Below are 15,780 nucleotides of genomic sequence, written 5' to 3'. Positions count from 1 at the left end.
CAAACTTACAGGGCAGCCGTCAACTTCATAGACAACATCAAAGATCTGCTTCTGTCCCTCTGTCTTTCTCTTGTCTTCGTTTATATGACTGGGGGATAAAATGCATTCAGTTTAGCCAACTGATACTACAATAATTTTATGTAAATGTGAGGGATAATGGATGAAGCTTCAACTTCATTACAATAAAATGCTTCAGGCATTGCTGGAAATGCACAGTTGACTCACGTCATAACTTCCTTGAGTGATTCGATTGCCTTCTCCAAAGTGATTTTGTCAGGGTTGTCATCGGCAGTGTGCTTCTTAATATCTGCAGCATGGATGGGGTCAATGGACAATAACATGCATAATTGATAGAATAATGAAAAGTCAATGGCAAACTGATATGACAAGGACAAATTTGTAACAGTGGATAAAGGCGAGGAGCATATTTTTCAGTTATGACACTTCAGTTGCAAATCAAGCACTCTTCATACTAGTGTTGTCACGATAACAGAATTTGGAATTCGATACCAGGTTTAGTATCACGATACTCTATACCAAAACGATGCCACGGCAAAAAAAAGAGCGGGGAGAATTTTTGGGTGGAAGGCTAAACTAGTTACAACTTTTTAGTGAGCAACATATTGATGACTTACATTTCTCAAAACAATGTGCAACACAGTAAATGTAATGTAGGCCTGCTTACCTGTTATAATTGATCCGGGTTACATTTAAAATGACATCAAATTTAATTCAGCCCCGGTCTCCCGTATGCAGTCACATCGAATTGCGGAGCACTTTGCTGATACTGTTTCAAAAAAGTGCAGTTGGCGCTAGTTTTTTTAGGAGTTGAAAAATAAATGAGGTTGTGATGGAAAGCTGGTCTTTTTAACAAGGGCCAACAAAAGTGCTTTCAAAGTGTTTCCCGCGTTTCCTTAAAGCGGACTCCCCTTTGCATGCACATCAAACTAAGTCTAGTACTGCCTTGATAGAATTCAGACAAATTGACAGGCACGATCCGCTCAGTCAGTTTACGACATGACACATTTGATAGAAGTAACAGAAATACTACAACTGAACCGTTTTTAATGTTGTAGTAGCTAAAAAGTACAACAGTTTCGCGATACCGTGCAACACTTCTTCATACTGCAGCTGAGGAGAATGCATTGCAATTAGTACTTCTATCATAGCACATATGCAGCATGTTGCTCAACATGTGGCTGTCAAGTGTGAGCAGTGTGTGTGGTGTAGTCTACCGTTGAGAAGGAGGGCAACGCTTGGCAGTCTCTGCACGGGGCGAATCAGAAGCTCCACCAGCTTCTGCCGCCCACACTCGGGCTTCGACTGATTGATCTGGAGGCAAGAAAACACTAATGTTGAAGGAGAGGAGACCTGACAGATGTCGCAAACTACTCATATAAACATGCTCAGAGTTTCTCAAAGCTTACTTCACATAAAGAGATGAGAAATGAATGATCTTCAACATGAGGCATATGGTAACTTCAAAACCCTCACACAAATGGATGTATACACGAATGTATAGTCTCACATACCTTGAGGAAAGCATGGAAACGTGGCTTCTGCTTCTCACACATGACTATCGTATCCTTGCTCATCTCAAAGAAGTTGACGAATGGTGGGTAAGCCTTAACCAGGTCTTTAGACTGACAGAGAGAAAGGAACAGTCAGTATGTCCAAAATGGCTAAATACAACATAGTCAGAACAAAGGCTTGTTATACTCACGTATTTGAGAATGATGTCCCCGACACTCTTGTCCTCAGACCAGTCCATAACCAGCACTTCCAGATCGGCCTGTCAGAACAACCCAATAAGTAGAGACACACAGAGGGTCTTTATATGACTACTGCAGACTGAACTCTTGTTCATAAGGTGAATGCACCAATTTGTAAGTCGCTCTGGATAAGAGCGTCTGCTAAATGACTTAAATGTAAATGTAAATGTTCAGGTCATTAGGGCGAAGCACAATAGGCCCAGCGTCCTCCAGGTTTGGCCGTCATTGTAAATAAGAATTTGTTCTTAACTGACTTGCCTAGTAAAAAATAAATAAAAACTTTGGATATTTTCAGGAGAGAAGTGCTTACCTTTATCCTGGTATGTACATCATAGATGTCTGGGATGCTGCCAAAGATGGTCTTGATTTCTTCCTGAGCCAAAATGGGTCCTCCAACTTGGTCTTCCTTTTCCAGGGGGAGTTTGAACAACTATAGGAATAGACATTTCAGATGAGACACAGCCCAGATCCCACTATTCCCTTAATCAATACACACACCTCCCAATACAGATAACATTGACTTATGCATGGGTGGAGAAGTCAACCAACTGGCTGTGAAACAAGTGGTTTAGATAAGGCCTCACAATTTCAGACTGAATATTACAACCAGAATGTCATAAAAAAACAGACACTAAATCTATTTTCAACATTGGGGAAGAGAAAAATATTTATAGAGTGCAGGTATGAATTAAATATAACAAGCCAACCTCCCCATCTAATTAAAGACTTAGAAAACACCCAAACAATAGGTCTTTAATCTAATCAACTACCAGGAATTAATCCCATTCAAATTCCTGTGATCTAGCCAAGCTATATTCATCTTTCCCTGTAAAAGGTATAAAAAGAGGCTCTAAATGGCTTTTAATTACAATTTGTTCTAATAAAAACACGTTTTAACGAGTGCCCAACGTGTGTGAATCATAATGGAAAATTAGTATTCAAGCCCACTCTTGGCAGATCAGCTTATCGGCGAACTTCAGAAGGCAATGGACATGAGGTCGACCTGTCAGCAGTCAGTGTTAAAGACCCTTTGATGTGAAGATTGCCATCCGTCTCATCTGAGCTTGCATGGTGTAGTGGACATGGGGCAGAGGACATAATACTACTGGTTACTTCATAAGACTGGTGGTAGGTGACCAGGCGTGGGTGAAAGTGATCACAGGTGACTTAGGTGTGAGTGAGCTAAGGAATGGGTACATTATTTTTGGCATAGTGATGTTTGCTTAACCAGAGAGTGAGCGAGGACATTCCATTCTACTGGTATCATATTAATGCTATAGCAAGCAGAGAGAGATGGAGAGCTGCCAAAGTGGGAGCAATGAGACAAGGAAAGGCCTGAGGCTTGGATCGATGAGCAACAGAGTGAGTGGTGTGGTGTGAGTGGGAGGCTGCCTTCCTTGCTGACAGTCCTGACGCTCATAATCCCATTCATTTTCTCCCCCACTGGTCACTGGACTCAGGCACCGGTGGGACAGCCTGATAAGGACCCTAGCATCCCCGGTGGTGTATGTGAACCCATGTCCACAGCAGCAGCAACAACAAACCTGCATGACTGTGGTGAGAATATCCACATAGTTGCTCTCTGTCTGGTATAACTCCTTGGAGACCTGCCATCTTGCAGACTGCTTCAGGACAGCAGGTGTAGAGCTCTTCGACGGCCGGGAGTGTTCTGGGAAAGTGCCAGAGAGAGTCAAGAAGTGAATATTGATTGAGACAGTGGAGAAAAACATGTTGTTTTCTTCGACAATACACAATCCAAAACTTCTGTACTTTTTGACTTCCTGTATGTCTCATAGTTGAGGAAATAAGAGTATTTTGTCTGACATGCAAAGTGAGAGCTACTCTGTGGAAGCGTTGGGCTTTTGTCTTAGCTAGCGAGAATCATTTGAGAAGGCAACAAGTGTATTTCATATCATCTTACCCTCAAATCAACACTGAACTTTAACAATCTACCATTCTTCCTCTTGTACCTCTTTGATCAGCAAGACAGCACGAAAAAAAAACAACTTATAATACAGTTTCTAATATAATGCAAAATCAGATTCCATCACAGTGACAGTTCAACTGAGTGACCTGTCTTCTCCTGGCCTGCGCTAAGATAGAGTGACTCCTGGGACGAGTCCATCCATGAAGCCTCCTCCGTCTCTGTGGCCTGGGCCGGCTGGGGGCATGGGAGGCCCTCTAGTGTGCCGGTCTCCTGCTGAGGGGTAGGGGTGCTAGTGCAGTGGAAGGTCCACTCTTGGTCTGCCCCCCTACTCCTCTCTCTGGCACTCCTCATCCTCCTCTGCCTGCTGGTCTCAGCACATACACTCATACACCTGCTGTGCTCTACACTGTTCTCTGAAAGACAGGGTGTTCAGTCTCATTGGGGGGGGTTCAAACAGAATAACAGAGCGTGTTGCTTCTTCCTGCCTCCCTCTGCAACCAGCAGTGACTGTCCCCACAGTCTATGACAGGGCACTGATTACAACTGACGTGAGACCCTAATTATGCTATAAACCCTGTCTCTTTTTGCCTGCAATAACTTTTAACGAGGACAGAGGGGCTTATTAACAACCGTCAAAGTGTTCCGAGAACTGTGACATGACGTCTGGCTGATTATGAGTGACTATGGCTCCTCTCACCTGCCAGGGCCTTGCAGGTCTCTGGGGTGTTGGAGATGTCCAGCAGAGAACCAATGGACAGGGAGTGCTCGGCAGAAGGCCTCTTGCGGGGGGGAGGGAAGGGGGAGATCTCCGTCTCCTTGGTGAGCTGGGCCAGAGTGTCCCTCAGACGCCTCCTCTTCCGGTTACTGTTGGGTGTGTTGAGGGACAGCAGGGACACAGCCTTCTTCATCACAGGACTGTCCATCTGAGAGTAGCAGAAACATGGGCATAACGAATGAAGTTGTATGGAGATAACAAGTTTGACGAAACCCCCACCCTGATAATTCCACCTAGTTTATTAAGCAAAGCAGTGATGTGGAAGTGTACGGATTACATCTACATGCACACAACTACAATTGGGAATACTCAGATTTATATAATAGTTTGATAAAATTGTTAAGATGGTTTTTAAGACTACATACTGAGAGACTTTGAAAAATGCAGAAAAACGATATATTACAGCAACTAAATTATTTTTGTGGAGCCTATTTGATTCTGAGTTGGGACAAAGTGTTTTTGATTTTCCTAGCTCACTTCACTGGCACCACAGAGGGAGACTCGTGAGGATGTGTGCGACACAGGTATAGAATATCAGCAGTGTCCATTCCACTGTAGAGATTTCTGCATATATCGGACTGACTCACAGAACTTACCTTCTCATAGAAGTACATGGACTCCCCTGCTCTGGCATCCATCTGTATGCTCCCCCAGAACCACTTGAACAGTCAAAGAAACAGAGTATTGATACAAGGCAGGGAACACCAGTGTTGACTCTCTCTGTTCAAATTACATGCCTTGTCGAAAGGAAAATAAAATATTGATCCATCCAAGTCAGTATATCAATACAACTAAACAGATTGAATAGAAATACTTATTTTACATACTGTTTAGAAAAATAACAATTCTTATTTTCCAAGACTAGACAGTGCCAACGTATTAGAAAAACGCATTAATTTGAGGTGCATAAATGCCTGAATTTCAGGTAGTATGCTTCAGTCAGACAAACTGTTCATATGTTGTTGTTTTTTATGTTTGTCTGCCTCCCCGCGGTTCAGTGATGTAAGCTGACATCTCCCACATTGAAGTGCTCACCTCCTGTTTGACAACATAAAGTCTCTTTGACGGGACAAATGGCAGCTCCTTGACAGAGTTTTCCTCCACCACCATGTGAGTGCACTTCTCATCTCCAACCTCCAAGTAGCTGCCGCCTAGGAGAAACATATTAGGATTAAGGTTTTAGAAACTCCAAAAGGACTCCATAAAAATAAAACACTATTGAAGAGGAACATGTGCATGCAGAGCAGCTTTTGTAAAGACTAGACATAACAAATCAAAGAATAAAAAAAATATAGAAATGGTCTAACGAATCAGCAAGGTCTCAGGCCAATACCATGTTTGACTGTCCTTTCCTCCATGTTGGTCTTATCTTCGTCTGAGAAGCCCAGGAAGCTCAGTGCACAGTCTTGAAAGGGGGGAACTTTGAACTCTGTGCGGAACTCTTCATCTCCAGCATGGAACTTACTGTAGGAACAGATGGTTGTCAGAACCTATGCATGTACACTGAGTACACAAAACATTAAGAACACCTGCCTTTTCCATGACAGACTGATCAAGTGAATCCATGTGAAAGCTATGATCCCTTATTGATGTTACTTGTTAAATCCACTTTAAAATCAGTGAAGATGAAGGGGAGGAGACAGGTTAAATAAGAGTTTTTAAACCTTGAGACGATTGAGGCATGGATTGTGTATGTGCCATTCAGAGGGTGAACAGGTAAGACAAAACATGCAAGTGCCTTCGAACTGGGCATGTTAGTAGGTGCCAGGCGCACCGGTCTGTGTCAAGAACAGCAACGCTGCTGGGTTAACACTCAACAGTTTCCTGTGTGTATCAAGAATTGTCCACCACCCAAAGGACATCTAGCCAACTTGTCACAACTGTCGGAAGCAATGAAGTCAACATGGGTCAGCTTCCCCGTGGAACGCTATCAACACTTGCACAGCCCATGCCCTGACAAATTGAGACTGTTCTGAGGGAAAAGGGGGTGCAACTCAATATTAGGAAGGTGTTCCTAATGTTTTGTATACAATAGTGTAAGTTGATGTAGAAACATGAATGTGAAGAGCACAATCAGGTCCATGAGCATGAGGAGGTACTTACACATCATCTCTATGCTCCCAGGCCTTATGGATCCATGTTGGGGTGAGGATGGGCGTGCCCATACACACAGCAAGCTACAAGAAACAGGTACACGTCACATTAGGAGAATGATTGATTGTTTAGAAATGTGTATTGAGGTTACTGGCCGCTGTAACATTAACCGCAGCACAGGGTGGTTATGGGTGTGTAAATAAATATATATATACTGCTCAAAAAAATAAAGGGAACACTAAAATAACACATCCTAGATCTGAATAAATGAAATATTCTTAAATACTTTTTTCTTTACATAGTTGAATGTGCCGACAACAAAATCATACAAAAATTATCAATGGAAATCAAATTTATCAACCCATGGAGGTCTGGAGTCACACTCAAAATTAAAGTGAAAAACCACACTACAGGCTGATCCAACTTTGATGTAATGTCCTTAAAACAAGTCAAAATGAGGCTCAGTGGTGTGTGTGGCCTCCACGTGCCTCTATGACCTCCCTACAATGCCTGGGAATGCTCCTGATGAGGTGGCGGATGGTCTCCTGAGGGATCTCCTCCCAGACCTGGACTAAAGCATCCGCCAACTCCTGGACAGTCTTTGGTGCAACATGGCGTTGGTGGATGGAGCGAGACATGTCCCAGATGTGCTCAATTGGATTCAGGTCTGGGGAACGGGTGGGAGAGTCCATAGCATCAATGCCTTCCTCTTGCAGGAACTGCAGACACACTCCAGCCACATGAGGTCCAGCATTGTCTTGCATTAGGAGGAACCCAGGGCCAACCACACCAGCATATGGTCTCACAAGGGGTCTGAGGAGCTCATCTCGGTACCTAGTGGCAGTCAGGCTCCCTCTGGCGAGCACATGGAGGGCTGTGCAGCCCCCCCAAAGAAATGCCACCCCACACTATGACTGACCCACTGCCAAACCGGTCATGCTGGAGGATGTTGCAGGCAGCAGAACCTTCTCCACGGCGTCTCCAGACTCTGTCACGTGCTCAGTGTGAACCTGCTTTCATCTGTGAAGAGCACAGGGCGCCAGTGCTGAATTTGCCAATCTTGGTGTTCTCTGGCAAATGCCAAACGTCCTACACGGTGTTGGCCTGTAAGCACAACCCCCACCTGTGGACGTCGGGCCCTCATACCACCCTCATGAAGTCTGTTTCTGACCGTTTGAGCAGATACATGCACATTGGTGGCCTGCTGGAGGTCATTTTGCAGGGCTCTGGCAGTGCTTCTCCTGCTCCTCCTTGCACAAAGGCGGAAGTAGCGGTCCTGCTGCTGAGTGGTTGCCCTCCTACGGCCTCCTCCACGTCTCCTGATGTACTGGCCTGTCTCCTGGTAGCACCGCCATGCTCTGGACACTACGTTGACAGACACAGCAAACCTTCTTGTCACAGCCCGCATTGATGTGCCATCCTGGATGAGCTGCACTACCTGAGCCACTTGTGTGGGTTGTAGACTCAGTCTCATGCTACCACTAGAGTGAAAGCACTGCCAGCATTCAAAAGTGACTAAAACATCAGCCAGGAAGCATAGGAACTGAGAAGTGGCCTGGTCACCACCTGCAGAACCACTCCTTTATTGGGGAATCTTGCTAAATGCCTATAATTTCCACCTGTTGTCTATTCCATTTGAACAACAGTATGTGAAATTTATTGTCAATCAGTGTTGCTTCCTAAGTGGACAGTTTGATTTCACAGAAGTGTGATTGACTTGGAGTTACATTGTGTTGTTTAAGTGTTCCCTTTATTTTTTTTAGCTATATATATACATACACACAAGGTACTGTAAGAGGTCACAAGTTTATTCTCCAAAGCTAAGGATGAAAAACGGCATGTGTATTGAAACCGCTCTCATTCTTGTACTTTGATAAACAGTAAGACACCTTGTGATGTAAAACAGCTCCGTCCATCTGTTAAGAGAACAAAGCTACTTTTCATGTTTAAAGTGCTGGAGCAAAACATGACGAAACTAGGTAAGCATTCAATTCAGAAAAGGATGGGGTGTGGAGAAAAGCAAACAGAACTACAGAGAATCAATAAAAATAACAATTTCACAGTCAGCAAGTGAAATGTCATGTAATGAACAAAATAATCCAGAGTTAAGAGCGACTCCCTGAGGAGAATCTATCAAAAACACATCTTAAAAGAACCAATGAGGGAGTGTATTAGCACGCCACATGTTTTGATAGTTCAACAGCACAGTTTAAACTAAGTTTGAAGATCTTCAGTTGAAAGTAAGGAAAAATTGGTGGCACAAAATCACAACTAAATCATATGGATTAGGCTTATACATGAGCTCTTCCAGATGGGAAGAAATGTTAGGGGTGTTTTACAAACCTTGTACTTCTCGCCATGAGTGGAGTATGCAATGAGATGGGTGACTTTAGTGCTGAAGTCCTTACGGATGGCGCCACCCATGTGATGCACCAGATTCACCAGGTTTTTCTGCAGGGGATAAACGAAAGTGACATTTGACACAAACATATCTCTCTTAGCATCAAAATAGCAAACCAACAACATGTTGGCACTTGGTAGTGTTACAAATGACAAAATCAGCTTGAATGCAGTCCACTTACAACTTCCTCTTTGCTGCGGAAACCAGTGAAACACAGTGACAAGTTGAGCATGGTGGTCGAGTATAAAGGACGAGAGGAAAATGGCAGGGGCTGTGGGAAACAAACATGGTTCTCATAAATCTCTGATACTGAAAACATTCCTCCACTGCTTGTATCAAATTCTAATATTTTGGGGTGCTTTACTGGTCAGTAGCAAAGTGGTATGTCTATGCATGTGTAAACATGTGAAGTTATACAGAACACAAACATCTCAAAGTTAACAGGCTCTATAGATAAGGGGAGAGAGATCCGGAGATAATTACTCAATCTGAATATTATGGACATATTTCATGCCTTTTGCATCCGTGTCTGTCCATGTTCAGTTTTTAGTGTTGAGATTTATTCCTCCATAGACCTAGCGTCATCTTAGAGCGGTGTCTGGTGAGATGTGCAGTGACCTGTGGCCAGTGGCGTGTTCATCTTCTGCAGTAATCGGACTGTGTTGAGCAGGTGCTCTGCTTAGACCCAGATAACAGTGACGCATTTCTCAGGGTTCATGGGAACAATCAAAACCTATAAATCGATTTAACTTCAAAGCACAACTTTCCCTGCGTTTTACTTCATCTTTCTGTAGCAGGCAGATGCTAAATTGCACCATAACAGTCAAAACATCAGTTCTTGAACCTGAGAGGAATGATCCATAGCTGAGCACTGAGTGCCATCCCTGAGTGATTGACTGTGTATATTTCCGGAGTGATTTGCTCCTGTCCTTACCTCCTCTCGTCCCGCACAGTGCAGAACAACCGGGGGGCCCACGATCCGGTTGTCATGTTTGTAAAGGTAGCTGTAGTCAGGCGAGGCAAAGTCTGTGAGCACAAACACAGTCTCAAACTCTGTGTTTTCTCCGTCTCCAAACTCTTTGACATTGTCTGTCTTTATGCAAGGCACGTTGATATCCTGTGGATTAAAATACTGTTAATGAGAGCAGAGACACACAAGTAGTTCTTTGATATAAAAAGGAGTAATTGTATAATTATGAGGGGTATATCATATTGCAATATGAATTACTAATTTAAAGCACATTTAGGTGAGTTTAGAGCAAACAGGAACATTGAAGTTCAGGTACTTGAAAGCCGTTCCTTCATTTGCATACACACACACTGCCGCACACCATGATGATAATCCTAAATGCCTTATCAAATTAATTGAGTGCTCACTCAGATGGTGTTATTTTGTTTGATTAACTCACTAAATTCATTCAAGAGCAGAAATTGAATCAAGAACACAAAAAGGTCAAATATTACTACCATACATCAGAGTACAGTGGACGAGAGTAATCAATAGTGTGAACGTGTTAGATCATTATGTTAAACATTTAGCTTGGACACCAGGTGTTAATAGAAATCTGTGACATTTAACAGTAATTGTGACGATACTGCTGCAGTTGCACACAAATCACCCTGTGATTGCCCATGCAAAGACACCCCCTTGGTGCATTAAAACATGCAACACACTCCCAATCCGGACAGACACATACCATATTGACTATAGACTTTATAAATCTCTCTCCAGCCTCAACACCCGGTTCCCCTCCTTTAATCTTAACCACCGGAACTTCCATTATTCTGACGGCCTGTAAAATTAAGCATTAACGTCAAACTGGCGACACCAAACGGACAAATTCTCTGAACCAGCGGCCAGTGTCCTTGCAACCCAGAAGGCAAGGACTTCAAACAAATATCAAGTGCAATCCGGGGGGAAAGTTCTGATATATTAAAAGTTCAAAGCAGCAGGATAACTTTTTTTTGTCAATTCAGTCCGATTAAACTGTTGGGCGGATGTGACAGCAATAAAATTTGATTGGAGTAGTCACATACATGGTTTGCAGTTGTTACTGCAAGTGTAGCGAAATGTTTGTGCCGACAGTGCAGCACTTATCTATGTACAGATTGTCCCACGAAATAGATAATTTAAAGAGGAAGTTCAAACATTTTCACGTAGCCTTATTTTCAATCGTTCTGTCCATGTAGTTGATTCCCCAAAATGTTGAATAAATATATTTTGATAAAGACAAAATTGCTTGTAACATTTTGCAGTCATCACTTGCCATTGAATACAATGCAATTTTAAAATGTGTCTAAAGAATGTTGTAAAAATCTGCAAAACACTCCAAACCAACTCAATCTCATTCTGGATAATGCCTCTGTACAATAAAAAAAAAATGTTTTAAGTTCTCTACTGTACCATAAATCCATGTTTGAATGATACTGTTTAAAAAAAAAACTAAAAATGCAAATATGGATTTACGATTTTTTTCATGGATGCAGAGGCATTACCCTGAACAAGATTCTGATTATTCTTCAGATATGACAAGTTTCTCAGTTGTTCTCAAGGGTGAACCCATTTTTATTCCAGCAGTTAGGCTTGTGCTGTTTCACGTTCACAGACAAATCACATTTGCCCACTCTCCTCCCCTGACTCACAGACAGACATGTCTCCTGTCCTGCCTTCACTATGAAAGCTTTGGCAGTAGTGGGTCTCTAAAGGCTATGGATAGGACAGAGTCTGAAGTTTAACTGGAGAACCTGGGTGAGATTCTTCTCATCTTGGCCAAAGCTAGACTTCTAAATATATAGGCTATATTAGTCCCACATTTATTTGTAATAACATTGACACAATGCACTCATTATCCTTAAAACAATAAAAACAATAACAAGAAACAAAACAATGCAATGTTTTCACAATGACAACCCATACAACTGGGCTCAGAACTATTAGGGCATGGTACCTGCAGTGCTTTAACAAGTGCTCCATTTTTGGCAGCTTCTCCCACAAGAACGACTCTGGTTTCGACACGATGCAGCATCTCTACAAGAGAATAGAGGACTAAGGGCTCAGTGAATCTCAAAGGTAATGTGAAAGCAATCATAGAAAGAAGTCTTTCCTGTTTTGAGTGACAGCCTCAGGTAAAAGGAAGTTAATATCCAACTGATTGAGAGAAGGGGAAACTCTTGCCTTCCATGTCTTCACAGTCCAAACTCAGGAATACATCCTTAGTAGTCTCAGCCAACCTGGAGTCATACACAGAAGAGTCCACCAGCAGGCTACGAGCCATCCCCAAAGTAACTATGCTGCTGTCAGCCATGGCAGTGTGACAGGGGTTGGCACAATCCTGTCAAAACAATCAAACGTTAGGAGAGTCAGAGCTTGAGGAGAGAGTGAGGTGTCAACTGCCAAACCTGGAATAAAAACGGAAACGAATGTTATGTTCTAGTCTGAACTAGGCCTGACTGTGCTGTTACAAAACCAACTAGTTTGGATGAGTGTAGTTGATCTGAGTGTTAACGTTAGAATCAAGATAGCAAGTTAGGCACATGATTACGATTGGTTTGTTTTCTAAGATTTAACGTTACGTACAGTATCTGAATATTGGTAACTGTTAGCTAGCTAACGTTAGCTATGTGCACATTGGTGCAATGTCTACATTGGTTTGAGCAAGTAAGAAGTTGGTCCACTAACGTTAGCTAACTAACTTCCAACTGCTGTTCTAAATGTATAACTAGTTATCGTTATTCAGGCAGGGCATTTAAAGCGTTTTTGGTAGCTTTCGTACTTTGCATTGTGACAACATCAGGAGTCGGTGTAACGTTAGCTATGCAGTGTGTCCCAAAGTTAGACGTACTCAGTCGATTTGAACTTTTTATGTTGAAAGCAATATCCCATGGCCACGTACAAATATAGTAACATACATCGCAAGTTGTTCATCAAGGTCGTTGCTGTTACTTAGCTGGAAACAATGTGTGCGTTAACGTACAGTGGACAAACTTGTCAAAGGCTGAACGAAGCAGGCTGGCTAACGTTAACAGTAGTTATATACATTACCCAACGTGTTGCTAGCGACCTGCTGAAAAACTTTAGCTAGCTAATTAACGCGAGCTCACTTGTTAAACATGCTTGCTAGCAAGGTCAAAGGTGCATATTTTGTTAGCTAGTTACTTAATAATCATGGTTGCTGGGAGAAGTAAACAGAAACATCAAAGGACTTACCCAAAGCTTTGGAAATAACAAACAAAAAAAGAATCGCAGGTGACAGTTGTAAACTGGCTAGTCGACCAGTTCAGCTAGCGGTTGGCTAACTGAATTGACACTGCTATCTGCAGGTTATTCTTGTCTCTAAAAGTAAATATATATATTATTTATTTATATGTTTGCGGTACAACAAACAAATATTTACGTAAATCTTATCTAATGCATACTGAAAACGCGAAATTAACTTTGGTTGTCGGAATTAATTGTTTGTCTGCATAATCCATTTTGTTTGGGACATTGTACGCCCATGGACAACAAAGTTCGCTCAACCTGAATTCAAAAAGCAAGGCATGCGAGGCGGGTGTAATCTGATTGGACAAGAATGGGAATGCCTGAACGGAAGCAGCACTACGGAGCTTCTGATTGGCTCGTGGATTCAAACTACGATGCCCACTGACACTGCGGTGGACACGGGTTGACTACGATGTTCCACACACACCTTTTCATCAGAGATTCTTCAAATTCCCCGCTTCTATTATAAATCCCCAAATAATAATAATGAATTGTTTACTCCATGTGTAACTCTGTGTTGTTGTCTGTTCACACTGCTATGCTTTATCTTGGCCAGGTCGCAGTTGGAAATGAGAACTTGTTCTCAACTAGCCTACCTGGTTAAATAAAGGTGAAATAAAAAAATTAAAAAAATTAACTTGTAGTTAATTGAGATTTGGGACAAAAGTCGTCTATATTACATACCTCTGCTTTTTTTCAAGCTACAATATTGTTGACCAAAATAATGAAGATTCGTAGCCTGCCCTATTGCTGAGAACCTACCAATAACCTACCAAATGCCAACTGTTACGGTGCTGTTAATAAGTTAATAAGTATTGCATAAAGCTTCAAGTTCCTCACAGTACACATTGACAATCTGTAATGGTCCACCCACACAGACAGTGTGGTGAAGAAGGCGCAACAGCGCCTCTTCAAACTCAGGAGGCTGAAGAAATTTGGCTTGGCCCCTAAGACCCTCACAAACTTTTACAGATGCTCAATTGAGAGAATCCTGTCGGGCTGTATCGCCACCTGGTACCGCAACTCCACCATCCGCAACCGCAGGGTTCTCCAGAGGGTGATGCGGTCTGCCCAACACATCCCCAGGGGCACTGCCTGCCCTCCCGACACCTGCAGCACCCAATGTCACAGGAAGGCCAACAAGATAATCAAGGACATCAACCACCCCAGCCACGGCCTGTTCTCCCAGCTACCACCAGGAAGGAGAGGTCAATACATGTGCACCAAAGCTGGGACATAAAGACTGAAAAACAGCTTCTGTCTCAAGGCCATCAGACTGTTAAATAGCCATCACTAGCCGGCTATCACCTGGTTATTCACTGGACATTAGAAGATGCTGCCCTATATACATAGACATGGAATCACTGGTCACTTTAATAGTGGGACACTAGCCACTTTAATAATGTTTACATACTGCTTTACTCATTTTATATTTATATACTGTATTCTATTCTATTGTATTTTAGTCAATGCCACTGACATTGCTCATCCTAATATTTATATATTTCTTAATTCCATTCTTTTACTTTTAGATTTGTATGTATTGTTGTGAATTTTTAGATACTACTGCACTGTTGGAGCTAGGAACACAAGCATTCCGCTACACCTGAAATAACATCTGCTAAATATATTTATGACCAATAACATTTGACTTGAGAAAGTTGCATTGTACATTCACAAGTGAGATAGGCTGGCACATAATTTATTCCTCTCCCCTGTTTCTAGGCTTACAAGAAGAGGAGTGTGGAGCAACAAGACAGCGTCAACCTACGGTTTTCATTTCAGTCCCTCTCAGGCAAATCAACTTTCTCAGACTTGCACCCAGACAAGGCTTCAAGACAAAATACCGATAGTACATGCCTACCTCTTTGAACTGGCCAAGATTCCCTGGTGTCATCACTGAGAGTTTGTTCCTGGGGCCGATGCTCATGATTAATTCCTCCCAGCAGGCCCTTCTGGCTGCGGTGTAGAGTTTGTCTTCACAGAGCCTCTGGAAACCTGCACCAAGCCTGGAGGACAAAGTGATGAGCGCAAGCAAGGCCCTTTCCTCCTTTCCCTTTTTTCCTCAAGTCCCAGCTTCTGTATGCCTGTCACATCTCCAGCTCTTTGTGTCAACTCCTCTCCCCACCTGTATTCCCATATGTAACTTGAAAGACATTATACAACAAAGCCTTTCCTTGCCCCCCACCCCCCTGCCATTGTCATTCCCTGTACCACACTCAATTTCTACCGCAGTGATTGGCTGTGATGGACTAAATGCTCACATTGCAGTGATAAGTACCTTTATGAAAAGGTCCAGGACACTGCACAATAGTTTTTTTGGAACACTTTATTGAAGTGGAGCTAGTGCTAAGATATGCCCTAATAGTGTATATGCCAATGGAAATTAAAAGATAGTGAAAGGCAATGCAAAATTACATGAAATGTACATCTATATGATACTCACCAGCAAGGAAATTTGGCCTACGAAGAAGAACACATCTTTTAATCTAAAAATATGTTTCATAACAGTTAAGTAAAGAAATTTGTTGATGCACTTAGAGTGGCAGG

General features: G+C 42.5%; 1 protein-coding gene across 5 annotated transcripts in view; it reads right to left on the bottom strand.

The window, feature by feature from the left end:
• The window catches only part of LOC118391401 (protein ECT2-like), a 32,762-nt gene extending 19,260 nt beyond the window's left edge, over window positions 1-13,502 (bottom strand). For 2 of the 5 annotated variants that reach the window (XM_035782756.2, XM_035782784.2), the window contains exons 1-19: window positions 12,743-12,761; window positions 12,145-12,301; window positions 11,918-11,997; window positions 10,667-10,762; window positions 9,904-10,086; window positions 9,151-9,240; window positions 8,912-9,019; window positions 6,578-6,651; window positions 5,808-5,938; window positions 5,510-5,625; window positions 5,071-5,133; window positions 4,397-4,622; window positions 3,317-3,441; window positions 2,083-2,202; window positions 1,724-1,792; window positions 1,533-1,643; window positions 1,236-1,332; window positions 226-307; window positions 10-88 (exon numbers count right to left, since the gene is read on the bottom strand). In XM_035782756.2, coding sequence (XP_035638649.1) covers window positions 10-88; window positions 226-307; window positions 1,236-1,332; window positions 1,533-1,643; window positions 1,724-1,792; window positions 2,083-2,202; window positions 3,317-3,441; window positions 4,397-4,622; window positions 5,071-5,133; window positions 5,510-5,625; window positions 5,808-5,938; window positions 6,578-6,651; window positions 8,912-9,019; window positions 9,151-9,240; window positions 9,904-10,086; window positions 10,667-10,762; window positions 11,918-11,997; window positions 12,145-12,301; window positions 12,743-12,760 — 2,025 coding nt within the window. In that variant the 5' untranslated portion in view covers window position 12,761. Of the gene's footprint in view, window positions 1-9; window positions 89-225; window positions 308-1,235; window positions 1,333-1,532; window positions 1,644-1,723; window positions 1,793-2,082; window positions 2,203-3,316; window positions 3,442-4,396; window positions 4,623-5,070; window positions 5,134-5,509; window positions 5,626-5,807; window positions 5,939-6,577; window positions 6,652-8,911; window positions 9,020-9,150; window positions 9,241-9,903; window positions 10,087-10,666; window positions 10,763-11,917; window positions 11,998-12,144; window positions 12,302-12,742; window positions 12,763-13,176 lie in introns of those variants that run through there. The other 3 variants (XM_035782766.2, XM_035782776.2, XM_035782802.2) reach the window with 3 other exon arrangements.
• Between the last annotated feature and the right edge of the window lie 2,278 nt (window positions 13,503-15,780).

This window comes from Oncorhynchus keta, chromosome 1, assembly GCF_023373465.1.
Source record: "Oncorhynchus keta strain PuntledgeMale-10-30-2019 chromosome 1, Oket_V2, whole genome shotgun sequence".
NCBI classification, from domain to species: domain Eukaryota; kingdom Metazoa; phylum Chordata; class Actinopteri; order Salmoniformes; family Salmonidae; genus Oncorhynchus; species Oncorhynchus keta.
Note: the sequence above shows the minus strand (reverse complement) of the source record. Positions and strands in the feature narration are given on the sequence as shown.